At 46.3% G+C, this 17,684-nt stretch overlaps 1 protein-coding gene across 1 annotated transcript in view; it reads right to left on the bottom strand.

Annotated features, from left to right (window-relative positions):
- The window catches only part of SLC15A5 (solute carrier family 15 member 5), a 37,193-nt gene that overhangs the window by 11,212 nt on the left and 8,297 nt on the right, over window positions 1-17,684 (bottom strand). Inside the window, exons 3-7 of the mRNA XM_078859372.1 lie at window positions 17,022-17,191; window positions 16,052-16,275; window positions 12,842-13,019; window positions 12,374-12,562; window positions 2,265-2,396 (exon numbers count right to left, since the gene is read on the bottom strand). Coding sequence (XP_078715498.1) covers window positions 2,265-2,396; window positions 12,374-12,562; window positions 12,842-13,019; window positions 16,052-16,275; window positions 17,022-17,191 — 893 coding nt within the window. The remainder of the gene's footprint in view (window positions 1-2,264; window positions 2,397-12,373; window positions 12,563-12,841; window positions 13,020-16,051; window positions 16,276-17,021; window positions 17,192-17,684) is intronic.

The following is a 17,684-nucleotide window of genomic DNA, read 5'->3' as shown; positions in this document are numbered from 1 at the left end:
TTCCTGTTTTTGTATTTTAAAAAAGAACATTTCAGCTTCATGTTTGGATAGAGACTGGTTTGTCTTTCAAAACATGTCCAAAAAATCATGACTGCCTGAATAGATTAGCTCTGTCTTACACAATTTCCCGCGCCCAGAAAATGTCTAAAATATACCACAGACATTTTAAATGTAACAGGATCATACAGAGCACTTTCAACATATGAAATAAAATTTGGTAAAGTCCCCCAGGCTATTTTAAGAAAGTCACCTGAAATCCCGTCTACAAGTGAAATATATAACAACATACTCTTTGGGTCTTTCGGTAAAGTCTATAATAACATCTTTATTGCATTTGCAGGGAAGGCATCCAAGTCAGTTGGCTGCCTTCTAATGCTTTACTCTGTGCTCATCTAGGTATTCACTATGGCACGGTACAGCAGTTGGCAATTGGATGTATTGGTGGTACTCCAGTGCAGCATAACAACACACTGGTCCTCATAAAGCAGTCTGACGATGTCGCTGTTACTCCTTGAGTGACCTGCAGACTCTCCATCAGAAGTTGCCTTAGGTTCAGCAGCTGCCTTCCCATTAAAACGTAAGACACCACGAGTCATAATCTTTCGATGTCACCATCCACCAAGAAATGATTCCGGAAATGAATTGAGGAATCGGCCAACCAAGTCTAGGGCACGAGTAGTTTTTTCTGCCTTTGGAACACGGAACCAGCCAATTGTTGGCAGGCTGGGTGCTGCTATACGGCAACAGACTGTGAAGATTCGTGTTGAACTGGTCATGACATTCGTCTTCCGACTGATTGGACAGCACGAGAACTGATTTCGAACCACCCCGCAAGATTAAACAAAATTATTATTGTGAAATATAAAAAAAAATTATACCATGCATCGATGTATTGCCAATACGTTCATTTGGTGGCATGACCATTGCAACTTTCACATTTGTTGAGTACACTAGACTGCATTTTATTTGAGTTTACTTTTGTTGACGTGTCAATCCACTGCTGGATGAAGGCCTGACCCATCCCTTAAGGTTATAGGGAGTATTTGTCTTTACTTTACCAAACTGGTCAATGTTTTGTTGAGGTAACACTGGCCGGAAAAACGGGCGAATAGAAAAACTGCACGAATGCTCTCCTGAAGCCCTCACGTGGCGAGCAGACCTCCTCAATCAACATTGGCGTTTAGCTCCTGAACACATCGCCATATGCAAGGATAGAACATCTCTGTATGGTTTTTTTCAACTCTTGTTTATTTTCCAATAGCATTAGTTATTAAATAAATGTCAACTGCCATGTCATGATTTTTGAATTGTTTTCTTTTCATAATTATTGTTCATTGATGGAATTATTTTTAGATGTTTACATTTTCGTAGTTTTTGCTCTTTAAGTTATTTTGGGCTGTTTTTTTCATTCTGTATTTTGTTGTTGTTGGAATGTTGTGTTTAGTTATATTGAAAATAAAACGTTTCTGTTGAGAATATTCAGAGGTCAGAGTGCTGAGCCTGCACCACTGAGTTCCTGGGTTAAAATCCAAATAGCTGACCGTGATTAAACCAGATTCCAAATTATAGCGAGTTCAGAGTCTTGGCATGGGGACCAATGGCTGCACAAAGATATTATGGATGGTTTTCCACTTGACCTGGAACATCTCCAGTTCTGAGAATTAAAAAAACCATGTCGGTGTCACCGTCATGTGAAAATATCAGGGCAGAGCTTGTTGTGAAGAGCGCCCCCTCCTGTATAGAGGATGAAGAGGCGATGACTTTTCGCCTGTGTACATTTTCTCGTCCACGTCTTTATCTCTCAATGTAATTCCAAGCGTTGCTTTTTTACTTACCTTTCAGTTTTTGTTCAACATCTTCGTGAGTGACCATGTTTCTGAACTACGCCATGGCATATTTATTACATATTTGAATATACATTTAAATATTCCTATACATATATATGGAGGTATTAAACATACACCATACCTCTGTGTGTATATGCATAGGGCATAGATGTTGATGCACATGAAGAAGGCCAGGAGAAAGAAATACCCTTCCAGGTACCCGTGTTGGAGATCGTCAGGGTAGAGTGTTCCTTTTGGAAACATCGTACAATTGTAAAGAGAAAATGACACTTGTTAAAGCATATATATTAGAAAAATAACTTATATACCACCATCACCACCTTAACCTATATGTAGCGAGCAGCAAAAGTTCAAAAATTGTGCAATTACCAGCTTTGCATTTACGGGACGTGTTCTGACAATGGATGTGATGCGTACCGGACGACAGGTGGTGCACAGCTTGCACGAGGATTGTGCCCAGGATGCCAGCTGCCCCGTTGCACAAACCCAAGACGTTCTTGGCCAAGGCCTGGCCGCCGTGCGGGGCCAGTCGACACAGCACCCGGTAAGCTGCAGCACAAATACATAGCTGTCAATGGGATAACATCACAGCACCGATTTGCCCATGAGCCCTATATCCAGGCCCGGACTGGCCATAGGGCAGCTGTCTGAGCAAATGCCCCGGTGGGCCGGTCCATTCCAAGGGCCGGTGGGTCGGTCTGTGTGGGGAAATTGCAAATGTGATCAGAGTAATTAAAATATATTACATTTTTTTTTCTTCAAATATTTTATTACCTCTGTGTACGCTTAATTGCTCATTTACGCTCTCGGTTGGCATTGAATTCCCACCTTATTTGACAGCCCCAAAGAGTCTTCCTCACCGGCCCATTTATTTTTTAGACCCAGCCCCAAATGGGCCAATGAGATCGCATGGCAATTTGGGCCCGGTGTGTTTACAAATGCCTGTGCATTTGGTTCTTACACTGCAGGTTGATGTGATATATACAGGGACTCCTCTACTTACGAACGAGTTGGGTTCCAGAGGTCTGTTCGTAAATCCAACTTTACTCCTGTCGATTCCAAACATGTGTATTACACATGTATGCTCTCTCACTAGTTCAGCAGTTCTACAACTGGATTATTTTTTTCCGCCTGAGGATGACCGCTTGTGTTGCGATCAAAACGTCGTGATTTTTTTTTTATACCTACGTGACTTTACCGAAAGAACCAAAGAGTATTATGGCTTGTACACTAAACACGGGGAATGGCTTTAAAAGTTGTATCATCTCCTGTAGATGTAGATGCCACTGACTGGTTCTCATGTTCTGCCACCACCGCCATCTATTGCGTGGCAGTTGAACTTCCGACTCTCAGTCTGAACAGACAACTGGAGATACGGACAGGTTTGTAGATCTGTATTGTGCTTGTACTGCTGTTACGGTCCAATATCGTAAAAACACGACGAAGGTAAAAGGTGAAGCCCTGAAATTGCTTGATCACATCACTGCTGGCAGAAGGAACTCCACAGCAGTGACCTAAATTGTAATCGATTCAAATCCACCCAAGAAATTGTCTCTTTTTTCACTCAGGAGGTGAACCTGGGCCACTTGCAATGACCCACATTAATATATTCAGCAGGTCAACGAGATGACCAGGGGCTCGAGGGTTATCCACAAGAGAGGAGGCAGGCAAGGGAGGACGTTCCCGGGTGCCAACCGATGGCGCCTCAGAGAGTAGCACTACACACGTTCAAGGGACATGAAATGAATAGTTGTCAGAGCTAATTAGCCTGATCAGCATGGCAGCACAGCAGTGGTGTCGGGACGACATTTTAAGCTCAGTGGGGTGGACGGCAATCGGTCAGGTGAGGCCCCAACATTGTATTTGTCTCCCACGGTCCCACCTAGGCTATTATATATCGTGGCTCCTCTTGCCTAATCACATCATTACATACGTTTTTTGTTATTTTACACTGTTGTTGAAAACATATTTCATGGTGGTGGTCAAGGGGGCCCCAACTCGTAGCTTTGGCCACCAAAGTTTCATAGAGTTGTGAGGTTATGTGGTAGACAGTGAAGGGCAGGGCAGAAACATCCATTGTTTCACTTTCATGTTCCCCACATTCACCAATGTACACTGACCAGTATGGTGAAGTATGGTCAAATAACCCCGACCCCACGACCTGCACAGGAGTGGAGAAGCCCTCATCCAGAAGTGGGATGACACAATGGCTGTAGATGTACACATTCACATAATGTATTAAGATTCCATCCACCAATAACACAAATATGCTTCAGACCGTGTAGACAGCACTTACGTGTACAGCGGCTTACGGATTGATGTTAACACAAGCTGTGCGATTGGGTTTTGCAGAACAGCTTTGCCATGGAAAGGGTCAACACCTGGCAGGCAGCCAGCAATCTTAACTGATTTAAAAAGTTGAAATCCAGTTCTTGCAGACTGCAAGAATGATGCTCTGTCACCCTCGAGTGTTCTCAATATATTTTTGAAGGGTATGTGCTAATTTAGTTTCTTGTGATGTCGATTTTGTAACTTTAGCCTTTCACCAACCAACAGAGCTAATCAAATCAAGTTGTGGACAAATATGGCAATTGATTTGGTTAATTAGAAATACCGAAATAATAAATATTAAGAATAGATTTTTATCCTTTCTGGCAAAAAGACTGGTGTTAAGATGTTCTAACAACAGATACCTTTTGTAAGTCTGCATTAACCACACATATGTGCGGCAAAACATGCAAATAAATCATGCTCTGATAATATATGCACTGTCTTTGAAACTGATTGGCATACACCAGAGACAGCCGTCTTTGTCGCCTTGTCTCACCAATGTTAGACCAGAGAACGCCAAAAGGCGAACAGTATAAAGACAATGCAAATATCAGAACACTTTATAGTTGGGGTCAAAACACTTAGAGCATGCAAAAAGCCCAACTCAGCTTTTAAGAAAAAAGCTCAAATGAGCTTTTGGTTGACATATTTGCCCATGTGACAACTTGACTTCATTAGCCCTGTTCAGAGGTTCAGGGACATAGTTACAAAAATGCCATTATACATATACGCTCGGATCCAAAATAAACGAATTATGAATCATAATATTGGTCCTGAAAGCCTATGCAAACAATGTATAGCATGAGACGTAGGTAAAGGGCAGGCTGCAGCTCTTCATCGGTAATATAAACAACATTGTCAGTGAAAAAATATAATTCATTCCTAGTGGTAGTGACTCACGTCTGTAATTCATCCGTGTGAAGGCGTGGGTTGATGCATCGCATAACATTTTGTGAAACGCCCTTCTCGTGGGCGTCGAGGAAATGTCTATAGCACTGGTTCTTAACCTTTACTGCAGCCCACACCGCTTTGGTTCTCAATCGTAATTTTTTTGAATGTTAAAAATTACGTAGGTTTGATGAAGCAAAGTAATTGTTTTTTCAGTTTAAAAAATCTGCCCATGTCTCGCACCCCCAGGAACGGTGTGGTGCCACAACCGTGGAGCAACTCCGCAATCGCCGCGATTCCCCCCTAACCCCCCCCCCCCGAGCACAAGCACACACGCAGCACACACACACGTAGTGTCCCGGTGGGGGATCGCCTGGCACAACGGGTTTTCATCCGAAGGGCCCCTAGGTGGGAAGTCCCGCGGTTTCCCGGTGCCAGGAGATTGGCCGACCCTCCCAGGAAAAATCACATTGCGGCGCCCATAAATTGGCTTAAAATTGTATGGGCGCACAAAGGTTCACCAGGCCAGCCGCAATGAGTCACTTATGACATAACGTATTGTAACGCTCCATGTAAGGGTAAAAAAACGTTTGAAAATCACAGGTAGGCGCACAATTGGCTACGCAGGATAACGTAAGCCCGGATGTTTTTTTTTTTATAAAGTGGAATAAAAAGGGGAGCCAGAAACGGTTCAGGTCAGTTCTCTCATCTCTGACTGTTTGGCCTCCCAGACCGACTCCCTGCTGTCCTGCCTCCTCGAGCCACTCGCAGCATTCGTGTGACGCCAGCAAGTGCAGCTATGAGACAGCGATAGGTAAAGTCCTCTCTCATCTCTGTCCCTCCGACTCTCACAGTGTCCGTGCGACGTTGCAAGTGCGGCCATGAGGTACGTAATACGGCGTGTGAGTATCTGGAGATTTGGGTAGTAATAGGATAGGCTCTGCTTGCAGAATATTCCCTCTGGGCAGTGCAGAGTTTTGCGCCACGAATAAAAACGTTAGCACAGAACATCGGCGCAGTGTTTGTGATTTGAGTGTGCGTGGAGCGACTGTCCGCCGGCACGCGCGTTTGCACAGCTGCTTTAGAGTGGATCTTAGTACAGGTGTAGAGTAGCGTATAACCCCCCACCGGCGTGCGGGTATTCACACAGCCACTGTAGTGCTACTCTTTGTGCGGGAGTGGATTAGGATATAACTGCCCGCAGGCGCACGCGCGTATTCGCGCAGGCTTTTAGCATCAGTCTTAGTACGGGCACATATTAGAATCTGATCGCTGGCAGGGGCGCGCGTGTGCTTGCCGCTGCTGTAGCATTAGCGTTGGTGTGTGTGCGTGTGTGGAATAACCCCATCCGGCGGTGAGCCAGCGATTTAGCTGTGTCCCTCAGAGGGGGCGCTAATGCAGGGGGGGGGGGGGGCGATCACCTGGTCGGCGGGGGCCCAGCGGGGGCCGATCGACGTGGTGGAGGAGGGAATGGAGGAGGGAGTGGAAGGGTCGGACATCGCGCCCCCCCTGCCCGGCGAGGGCGGTGGGGTGAACGCCAGCCCCCACAAGGGCATCCATCTCCCACCCCCAGGGGGTGAGTGCACCCCAGGATAGGAACCACTGCTTTTTAGCATGTCTCGCAAGGAGAAGGCGGTACAGCAATTGTTCGACTCCACCTGTTCTGTCTCTATGGGATATCGTGTTTCCATTTTGCCCATGTGGGTTTTGTGCAATTACTCCGGTTTCTTCCCACATGTAAACAAACCCTCATTCATTACCAATATCACCTTAATACATAGAGGACCAGAGAGCTTAGGCAATCTCTGGCGCCGGCTCACCGCATGGCTGCCTTCCTACATGGCTGTGCTTCCTCGCTCCTTTGCATTGTTTTCTCTTTGTACGAGGTTGAGCAAACACGTTGTGGTGCGGGACACGTTTAAACAATATCATTATTTCTCCCAATTAAAAGAGATACAAAAAATCCACCTGCCGGGCATGGACGTGCCCGGTCGGAGCTCAGTTGACTAGTGAGCTCTGACTCAGTTCTAATAATAGGTAATAAGCAGATGTTTTATTGTATAGAGCGTTCTTTTTTACACAGTTGACGAGCACAGGCCCAAAATGTTGTCCGGCCGCCAGAATTGTAATGGATAGCAAGTCAACACGTTTGCTGAAATGGTCACACTTATTACACGAGTTTGGGGGGAAAAGACGATGGGACGGAATTCAAAAGTGGAGCAGTGCTCGGAAAGAGACAGAAAGAGAAGCATGGTGACCTACAGTGTGGTGAGTGGGTGGGTGGGTGGCTGAGTGTGTTGTTGTGGTCTGGAGTGTGGTGGATGGCTGATTGAGTTGTGATTATTCATCGGCTTTGAATTCTGACACATATCACTGCCCAAGTTACACAGCGGAGCCACTCCACGTCCCTGCTGCCTGTATTATACTGGACATCTGTGAAAAAGATATCTACACATCATCGGATTCCTTCAGTATAAATACGTTATTGTGATTATATTTATTCGTGACAAGGCAAGCGTAACAGACTGACTTGTGATGAACAGCAACCGACATACGAGTTATTGACGTCCGCATGACTACACGCTTGTCTGAGTCGTTTTCCAGATACCAGCAATGATCGGTTTAACGTCGTTGGAAAATAGGGGGCATTTATTACAAGTTTAAGTCGTCCATCAGTTTCACGTCGTGGACAAAAAAAATTCATTATTATTAATATCGCTTGCTAGTTGCTCGGCCGTTCGCTTCCAAGTTGTGTTTTTGTGCTGCGTGGCTCTGGTGTGGCGGAAGGACTACTTTGAGCTGCGTAGTAACACAGCGTGACTGCGCGGAATCATTGATTGTTGTGATTCGCCCACCGTGTGTGCCTCCGCCGCTCCCCTCTCCACCACCTCGAGCCACGTCGCCTCCAATGGCAATGCGAGAAAATAAACCCTCTGTCAATATTGATGTTCCTATGAACTATAGGCACCTATTACATAACTTATTTTATTGTTTCATTTCATATTTTTTTCTGCATAAATATATCTTGTACTTACTTTCCTCAATTATTTTGAATTCTTCCTCATTAAATTGTATAATTTGTGATTTGATATGACTTTACATATGTGTAACAACATAAATGAGCCGTTCTATGGCTCCAGTAGGTGTACTATACCTAGGGGCTCACTAGAGGGCAGATTCCGAATGTCATGGAGGACGGGTCAGGACATGACAGTCTGGGTGAACCCGTGAGAGCACGTGACTGGACGAAGGGGCACGGGGACCCCCAGGAGGAGGTGAGGGGGCCACGTGATGTGGACCCAGAGCCTCCATAAAGGATCAGGAAGGGGGCGTGACCAGGGACGGAGACCGGTATTGTCACAGGAGATATAAGCCGAGTCCCGAGAGGGAGCGTGGCTGTTCAACACGGGAATGAAGCGCCTTCTTCGATCCTTGCACTTCAGTCTCCACACGTGACGACCCGACGGCGTGTCGGCTGCTCTGGGTCAACCATATAGTGATTCCATTCAAGTGGTTAGGTGGTTAGGAATAGTGGCCACCACCTTACGTAGCTCACCCGTAATGTACATCATTACCCAGAATGTATTTAGTTAACCTTGGAACTTTGAGCAGTGTTGGTTGTGTTAGTGAATAAACGTGTGGCCTCCAAATCTTGGTGTGTGCCTGATTAGAACCCACTACATCTGGTGTCAGAAAGTGCGAAACTTATCTCTAGGTGGTAACCTAATATAGAGAAATGTTCACGAGAAGAAGACAGCTTACCAAGACATCTTCGGATGACGAAGAAGACGAGGGGTTGATTTCCCAAACAGACCCGGGTGTTGTAATCCCGGAGATGATGTACGCAGGAGCCCAGTTGGCGGAACAGTGTGAGGAGCCCGACCTCGCGGCACCATCATTGCCCGAAAGATCTGCCGATCACGGGGTGCCCACCTCACTGACTTATTGACGGCCGCTACCGCGCTGGCAGCCGAGATGGGGCTAGAGGAGCCGCTGGAAGGGGGCGGCGGGCCAGTGCTGCGGGGAGACGACCAGGATGCCGCCATTTCCCTCGAGCGGGAATCCATGATCGCCTAGCCCACGCTCGTAGCTGCCATTTTGGGAGACGTAGGGGAGACAGCGGGGTCGCAGCCCATGTGCACCGCCGCCATTTCAGCGGACGCGCTGGAGACGACCACGCGGGACGGTGTGGTTCATCCAACGAACCTCTCTCCAAAACAACACGCAGGGGCCAGTGTTGATAAAGACCCTTCCCTGCTTCAAAGAGTTCACCATTGCAGGGGGGGATTGGGCGGCATTCTACCGCCGGTTCACGGCTACCTGCAATTTAGCAGGGTGGACGGACGCCGAGGCATTAAGAGCGTTGCCGACTACCCTCGACGACGGCGCTGTGGGTGCTTTCACAGCCATCCCACCAAAAGATCGTGAGACGCTCCAACAGGCACTAGGGCAGATGGCGGGTATTTTGGACCCACCATCTAATGTGCAGCATAAGTTTGCTGCACAATGGCGGGGGGGAGGCCGAGATGCCCCTTGCCTTCTGCAGCTCACTTATAGTACTGGCACAGGCTGCCTACCCGAGGATGGATGCGGACGGCTTGGATTCCTTGGTCCTCGAGTGGTTGTTGGGGTTGACATGGGACCTCAAGGTCACTCTTCCTGCCACAGAGGACGACGGACTGTCTTCACTACAAATCGCGCGGTGCCTACAAACTCACCTTAACATGCAACGGCGGGTGGAGGTGGTGGCGTGCACCAGTTTGCTCACAATGATGGAGGCACCCGAAGACATTCAGCCATCGCAGATCTGTGCATCGCTCGACGGCGACAAGTGGTGCACAAGCAACGATGGTCAGAGACGGCTGCAAGACCCAAGGAGTGGGACTTTCTCCCGGCGTTTGAGCGGGCCCACCTTCTGCTACAGATGCGGCCTTCCGGGCCACATCTCCAGGGGCTGCCACGCTGAATGGGAAAGACCACGCAAGGCGTCATAATCCCACTCACTCCGTCAGGCCCACAGGCGAGTCGCGACGCACCACACACCCGGTCCTTGCATCCACTTCACCCATCTCGTTCGGGCGCCGTGCCCATTTCACAGGTCAAACAGTCGGGTCGGGTCGCGGACTGTGTAAACCATTTGTGTGGAACGACGGGTGGCCACAGGGGAATTGCCAGTGGTTGGCACTGGGTCACCGCATGATCGCCGCAGCGGCGGCTTCATCGGCTGTCATTGGCACATTTCAAGGTGTGGATATTGATTGACACTGGTGCGTCCACCACCATGATTTCAGAAATGTTTTTTTAGCATCCTTCCACCCTTTTCGTGTTCGCTGCATCCCGTTGCGGTTCCATGTTTAGCGGCAAACGGGGGGGTCTCTGGGCATTATCAGTCAGGTTTCGGTGGACGTGTGTGTTGGTGGCATCCACATGACAGGGCCTGTACTCTGTCTCTAGATCTCTTGCTGTACCCTGCCTATTGGGCACTGATTTTTTGGTTAAGATGCACTTGAAAATACTCATTGATCAGGGCTGTATTGAACTACCATCAGGCCGGCGGATGGTGTTCCTGTCCTCCCCTACGGGGTTTTTCACAGGTTATGCCACCGTTCAAGCCCTCGTGACGAGAACTGTTAAAATTCTCCCTGGGGCCCAAATGTTAGTTTCCCTGCGACTGTATAAGCAGCTGGGGCGGGAGGCGACCGCTGATGGAATATTATTAGTCCCCTCAAACAAGGTGTACCGGGGGTTGACTTTGGTGGGAGCACATACTTTGGTCGCGAGGGACCAAGAACCCTTTATTCAGGTTCTAAATGCAGGTATAGAAACTTCCGTTATCCAGGCGGACACGGTTCGTGCACATGCATCACCCGCAGATTGCGGGGGTGGGGATGTGGATACAGGGCGAGTGGCGGCAGCTGTAGAACAGAGAGGGGGGCGCAATGACTCATGGGTGGACGCGCTTTGTTCCGAGAACCCCGACTTAGGGAATTGGAGCATCTTTCCATTAAAATAGAATGTGTTTTTAGTTAATGATTGGTGGGAAAAAAATGTAGTATAAAAACCTGATTAATATTGTACCGCATGGAATTTAAATCGTAAAACATGTGTACCAGGTGTTTTAACACTTTGTGAACGTAATCGTCATAAGACCCCCTCCCCCAGTCCATCGCCATCTCTCACAGTCATGAGATGCAACAACACATCCAGCTCAGGCACGTGACCTGGCCTCATCACTCCATCTCCACACTGGACACCCTCCGGGTTGTGTTCGTTGGTCTTCCAATGTCTCGTTCGTCTCCACCATCGAGATGGCCGTGTCCTGCCCATGCCCCTGCTTACCTGTCCTCACGGTCGATTCTATGTCTATAACCTGCATATCTTTTGTGATCCGCACGTTTCCTCTCCCTGCTCTGGGCATAAATCCAAGCATGCACATACCTCTCCATGCTTTGCGCACTGTTCAGGTCTTTGTTCCAATTTCCATGTCAACGTCCAACATTTCGGATCCTTACGTCATAGCAGGTCATTTTAACACTCATTGGAAAGGCGTCCTTGTTTAGGCGCAATTATGTGTTGCTTTTAATTGTTAAGTTCAGTTTTCCAAAACCTTCTCCCAACCTGTTTCCATCAGCCTTATAACGTTATCCTGGTCTGCTTTCAATAATTGCCCTGAGATAAGGGGAAATAAGGGCAGAGAAATGCACGATAGATCTTTTAATAAGTAGATATAATGTAACTTCTACTACCGAATGATAGTTCTAACAACGAGAAAACTACTTTGGTATGGCTTTCTGCTTTATAAAACTAATATTTCCAAAGATGACATTCAGTTGTGAAGTTTAGTGAATACAGGCAGACCTCGCTTAGTGCGACTCCGTAGAATGCTGATTCGTCATAGCGCTCTTCGTCCTGAAGAACATTTTTTTAAACAAACGTGAACAAAATCTAAACATAAAAACGTTCCTGTCCCCATTATTCGTTTAGCCAAGATGAGAGCGATGTACGCTGAGCCAACCAGACCCCACCCCTCGCGATTCGATTGTCACCATTCGTGGTCACGATTATTAGCGCTATTACCACTACCCAAATGAAGCCCTCATATGTTGCTAATACGAAAATATATTACGCTATTGGGAACCTATCCCCATATATACAATGGTATAATAACCGATTCGATTAGCGCTCACTTCTGAAGGAACGCATCTCGAGCGCAAAGCGAGGTCTGCCGGTACTGTAGTTCAATCAGCGCCACTCAACTAGGCCAGGTATTACGCCGTGGCTGCGAGAGGAGTCGCGGTTGCACTCACTGGCAGGTGCGGCAAGAGCGTCAGCCATGCCCAGAAGCAGATACTGGGGCAGGAGCAGGTAGCACGGCATGGAGGAGATGGGGAACACCTTCCCAGACAGAGTCTGTTCCGTGGGGCTGCAGCTGCGTCTGTACAGCTCCATCACTCCAGCCAACAGCATGGAGAGTGCCGCGCACGCCTGACCTACCGCTGAGGGAGAACAGAAGGTGCATGCAAATACATAGCAATCTACATCTGTGGTATGTTTACAGGTCATGCGCAGTGTTCAGGGCTTTTCAGTGTCACGTTCCAACGATTTCCAAGAAATAATTTCTCAAATGTTGGAATATTGAATCATCTAAAGGTATACATTTTGCCCATTGTACTGCAGTTTTAAACATAATAGCTTCGTTATGAATATACTGTACCCCATTTACTAAAATATTCCGATACTTAGTAATACATTCGAATATTTATCACTGTACAAACCTATGCTGGTGGTGGAGATCAGGCTGATGTTGAGTAGGGTGCTCATTGCAAACACGAGCAGTGGAGAGAGCAAGACTGTTGGGACGATGCTCACAGAATTTATGGCTGCGATGGGAACCAGGATTCCGCTCACATTCAGGTTGGAATTCATGGCCTGGATATAGTAGGTAGATGGGACCTAGAGAGAGAACAAACATTTTTTCAAACAGACTCTCCAAAACCCACTTCCAATTAACACACCAGCAGGCACCGTACAATATTAAACTCTGTCTCTCATTTCTGTCTCTCGGTCCTGGGCCTCCCCTAGGTTGACTCAGCCTCAAATGAGTACCTGGTGTGATCTGTAATCATCGCCACTGGAGAGACAAAGGCGGCTGCGTGGTGCTGGCCACCCACCCACACGTGTGCCGTGCCGGCCTTCATAGGTGCTCGCCAACAGCACTTGACCCAACAGTCTGTTAAGGCTATACGAGGGGAGGTGTCTTTTTCTTTTATGTTAATCAAGATAACTCGATATACGTTGTTACTATTGTACAATGTGCTATCACAATACCGTACACAAGGTCCTCTTATTAAAGTCTGGTCTATTTTGTTAACTATGTATTTGCAAATAATGAATTAAGTGCGATGATTTAAAACAGTTGCCACGTATACACCAGTCCCTCCAGAAAAACGCGGAGTTTATTGGTGATTGTTGCGGGCAAAAATCGTTGATTATGCGGCACGTTTTCTTAAAAAATGCGATGGAATATGCGGGATATTTATGCAATTTTATGCGATTAAATTGCGGGAACTTGCAAAAATTGCGGGAACTTGCAAAAATTGTGGGAACTTGCAAAAACTGCGGTTTGATGAAAAAGACAAAAAAAAGTGATTCCCCCAACACCCTATTCACTAGGCTACTACTTTAATGTAAAGAGTCATTTCTTATTACTTCCTATGATAAGCAAGCATACTACATCACAGAAAGTGCTGGGAATATTTAAGTTCTCATCTTGTTTTATTTCAGACCTTAACAAACAGATGGCTCAAACTTACAAAACATTGAGTCGAACAAGTTCTGTAGCTTTACAAAATGAATATGCTACAACTTCTGTAAAAATGAATAAATAAAATATTAAAAATAAAATGTGTGCTTCCTGTTTTACAGAGGTAGCTATACAAAACAGACATCTTCTGTTAAAATAAGTGTTTTCAGTGCACAGTAACGTAAGCAATACAGTAACAGTACAGTCTTACAGTAATGTGAATTTACATACTACTAACAAAAAAGTGCAATGTTACAACTGTAAAGTTGCATAAACTCTTCATCATGGTTTCATTGGCATCGCGGGGTTTGCAGCTTTTCAATGATATCGCGTAATGAGTGACGTCACTTCATAACGTTCCCATGGCAACAGGGGAAATGGCTGCGCTTGTGTGAAGTAAACGCAACATTTTTCAACTTTCTGCTAAGATATATGTGACTTTTTGCAACGAAAATGCGGGGATTATGAACTCATGCAAGCCCGCATATTTTGCGCGCGGAAATCTGCAATTTATGCGGCGAAAGTGCGGCGAATTTGAAAAAACGCGCCCCCCGCATAAATATGCGGACTTTGGCTGATTTTGCGTGGAATCTTGCGATCGCATAATTGCGTTTTTCTGGAGGGACTGATACACACACCAGTGGAAACCGCGAAGGAATCGTCAGAGACAATACAGTAGAGAAATCCGTGTGAGTAATGAATAATTGTGAATTAAAACAAATTAAAATGGAATACAAATACAATTCATTAATAAAAACACAACGACTACTGCAGGTCGCCATCAACATCCTCGGCTGTGATTAATCCACTGCTGGATGAATGCCAGGCCAAAAGCCATCGCCAACTTTTCACGGTCCTGCAAACGAGTCACCACTGCCCCCCCCCCCCCCCCCATTATCCATTACAATTGTGTATCGCAAAATGTATGCAAGTAATCTCGTCATATCGTGACACTTAATATCGTACCGTGTATATCACAGAAACTCTTCTCCTACAAACAGGGTTGATCAATTCAATGATGATGAGAACCGTTTTCCTGGTTACGAAAAAATCTACAAAAGCTCAGATGCAGTGGATAGTGAGCAAATCTGTCCGATTGAATTCGTCAACCGGCTCAACCCTTCTGGATTTCCACCACACTTGGTGGATTTCCACACTTGGTGGATTTCCACCAAACTTGGTCAAAACGAAGGTTGGCCCCTCCATAATGAGGTCTCTCTCTCTACGCATAGATATATTTAACCTTTCCTGAGCACAGGTCCAAAGACCCAAAACGTCATGCAACAAACAGCAATATCGAGTTGAAATGGATACGATGTAATGCATTTCTTGAATTGAGCCTGGTAATTATTATGATCAGATATTGGGGAAAGACAATGATTGGAGGAGGGAATTTCAAAGTGGAGTGAGCAGTGCACGGGAGTAGCAGAGGTAGAAGCGTGGTGACCTGCAGTGTGGTGGGTGGTGAGTGGGTAGTGAGTGTGTTGTTGTGACCTGAAGTTGTGTGGTGTAACTTAGCGTGGATGAGACAAAGCAGGCGGTGTGGCAGACCGAGTCATGGAAGTGGGTGGATGAATCAATGCCATTACGTTTCACTTTTTACACAGGAACTCCTCTCCGAGTCTCTAGACTATTTTGTAGGAGATTCCTGCTCGGTTTTTGCAGTTGGGAGCGATGATTGCAAAGTAGATTTCGGTTGATTTATTGTCAATTTGGACCATAACGACAGTCAACCAATTTGCTACTCTTGCGAATGACTACTGCGTAGTATTACGGTTATTACACACACAGAAACAACCTTACCTGGTATACAGGAGGTCGTGGGTTCGATCCCGATCTTGACCCTGACGCCTATCTATTTGCAGTTTGCGGTGTCTCTCTCCGAATCAACATTACGCGTTTACAATATTTGGCCGCTATAAATTTCCACATGATGAGCCACTTCGTTGAGCTATCATTTGTGATAGCCAGGTCGCTTCTGAAAAAGAGCTGTATAGCTCAGTTTAGGACCATTTACACTAATTATCAGGACGGCCGCTGGATTTCAACCGCGTCGCTGCTTAATGGGTGACGTTACAGCGCTGATGGTTGAGCAGCAAAGAGGAATTAAACAAAATCAAGTACGTATGACGAAGGATGCATACGATTCAGTCGCTTAACTCGTTGGCACCGCTGGCCTTGCCTGATAGATGCAGACGCGGTGGAAGATCTGTAAGAGGAGCAAGGGCAGTAAGGCGACCAGCAGCTTGACGCAATCCACCTGAGCCTCCGCGTAGCAGCCACCACAGCTCTCCTTGGCTCGGTCCAGCGAGGAGCCCACAGCTCCTCCGATTTGCCTGCAACTCGATTTCCAGGACTGCTTCAGCGCGTTCTGCACGATGCCGCAGCACTCTCTAAAACCGACGCCTGCACACAGAGGTCCACACGACATTCATAACAACGATCTGACACACTCCACCATAGCCTCAGCATCTATGGTGCCAAAGTATATCCCGAACATTTAATTCTCTGGCGAGTTTTTATTTATATATATATATATCCGTGTGTGTGCATATTCATATACAGCCGCTGCATATGTCAGGTAATAACACATAAAGCAGGAGCACATTCGATACGTTTTTTAACGTAGAATTTCTCATTCTCGTCATTATTAATCGTCCGAAGACGTTATGAGCACCCTGTAATACGGGAGTCCTTCTACCCACTTCAGCAGTTGTTTCTTGCTGTGGTTATCCCACCTGATGACGGACGCTTGTGTTGCGCTCGAAACGTCGTGATTTAATTTAATTAATTTTGTTTTATACCTACGTGACTTTACCGAAAGAACCAAAGAGGAAGGTCGATGAAGAACACGCAGTGTATTATTTGGCTATTTTTAAGAGGTGTGCGAAGCAGATCATATTCTTAATATGGCTGTACTCTTTGGCTGCATCACTGCTGTTTTTTTATTGGAGGCTAGCCAACAGTATGTGTTGTTTACTGAAGCACAGTGCCTTTTAATGAGTATGCGAGAAAAGATGTTAAATACTCGAATTAGAAAAACCCACAGTATGGATGATACTTGTCGGTTAAGGTCACCTGATTTAAATTGACTAAACTCAACATGATGATTAGAAGTTCTTACTGAATCTGTACGTAGTGGATACACTGACCCATTCCTGGACTGTTGACCTGGCAGTTCCATGCAAGATACGTGGTGACGAAGACGAGCAGCAGAGAAATGCAGGGAATGATGAAGCCCACGTATTTTGCTGCCGATGTCTGTATGTATGCAATGATCAGGAAAGCCATCATCTGCCCCAGTCCCACCAGCCAATGAAAGCTGAATCACAAACAGAACAGGTGTACGTTTAGCTTTTTATCAACGTGTAGGAACATTTTCTGCTAATGTGAGCCCACAATTATTTGAAACATAGCAATGGCCCGCCTTTGAACGACGGACAAGTTTGCATCCCAACATCAATTTGTAAGCCCTTGGCTTATGTTGCTCGAAATACATAGAAATGCCCCCAGTGTTCTCCAAACAGCTAATACAGTAGTAGTAGTAATAATAATGCAATCTATAACTCGGAACTATATTTCAGACATCAATAACCGTGATTCTCAGGCGCGGAGCCAAGCTCAGAGTGTTAGTCGCTTGATAGCCGGGCGAGAGAGGGGGGGGGGCTTTAAAAGTGTCTCTTAAAAGTCGTCGTAGATCGAATGCTGCGAAGATGACGTGAATGCCGAGCAAATCCCATAATCCTCCCATACTCCAAGTACCTCTCCTCCCCTCTACATTCGAGTTCAATATCTTATCGCTGTGAGAAATTACA

The sequence above is a fragment of the Lampetra fluviatilis genome, chromosome 8, assembly GCF_964198595.1.
Source record: "Lampetra fluviatilis chromosome 8, kcLamFluv1.1, whole genome shotgun sequence".
Taxonomy (NCBI): Eukaryota; Metazoa; Chordata; class Hyperoartia; order Petromyzontiformes; family Petromyzontidae; genus Lampetra; species Lampetra fluviatilis.
Note: the sequence above shows the minus strand (reverse complement) of the source record. Positions and strands in the feature narration are given on the sequence as shown.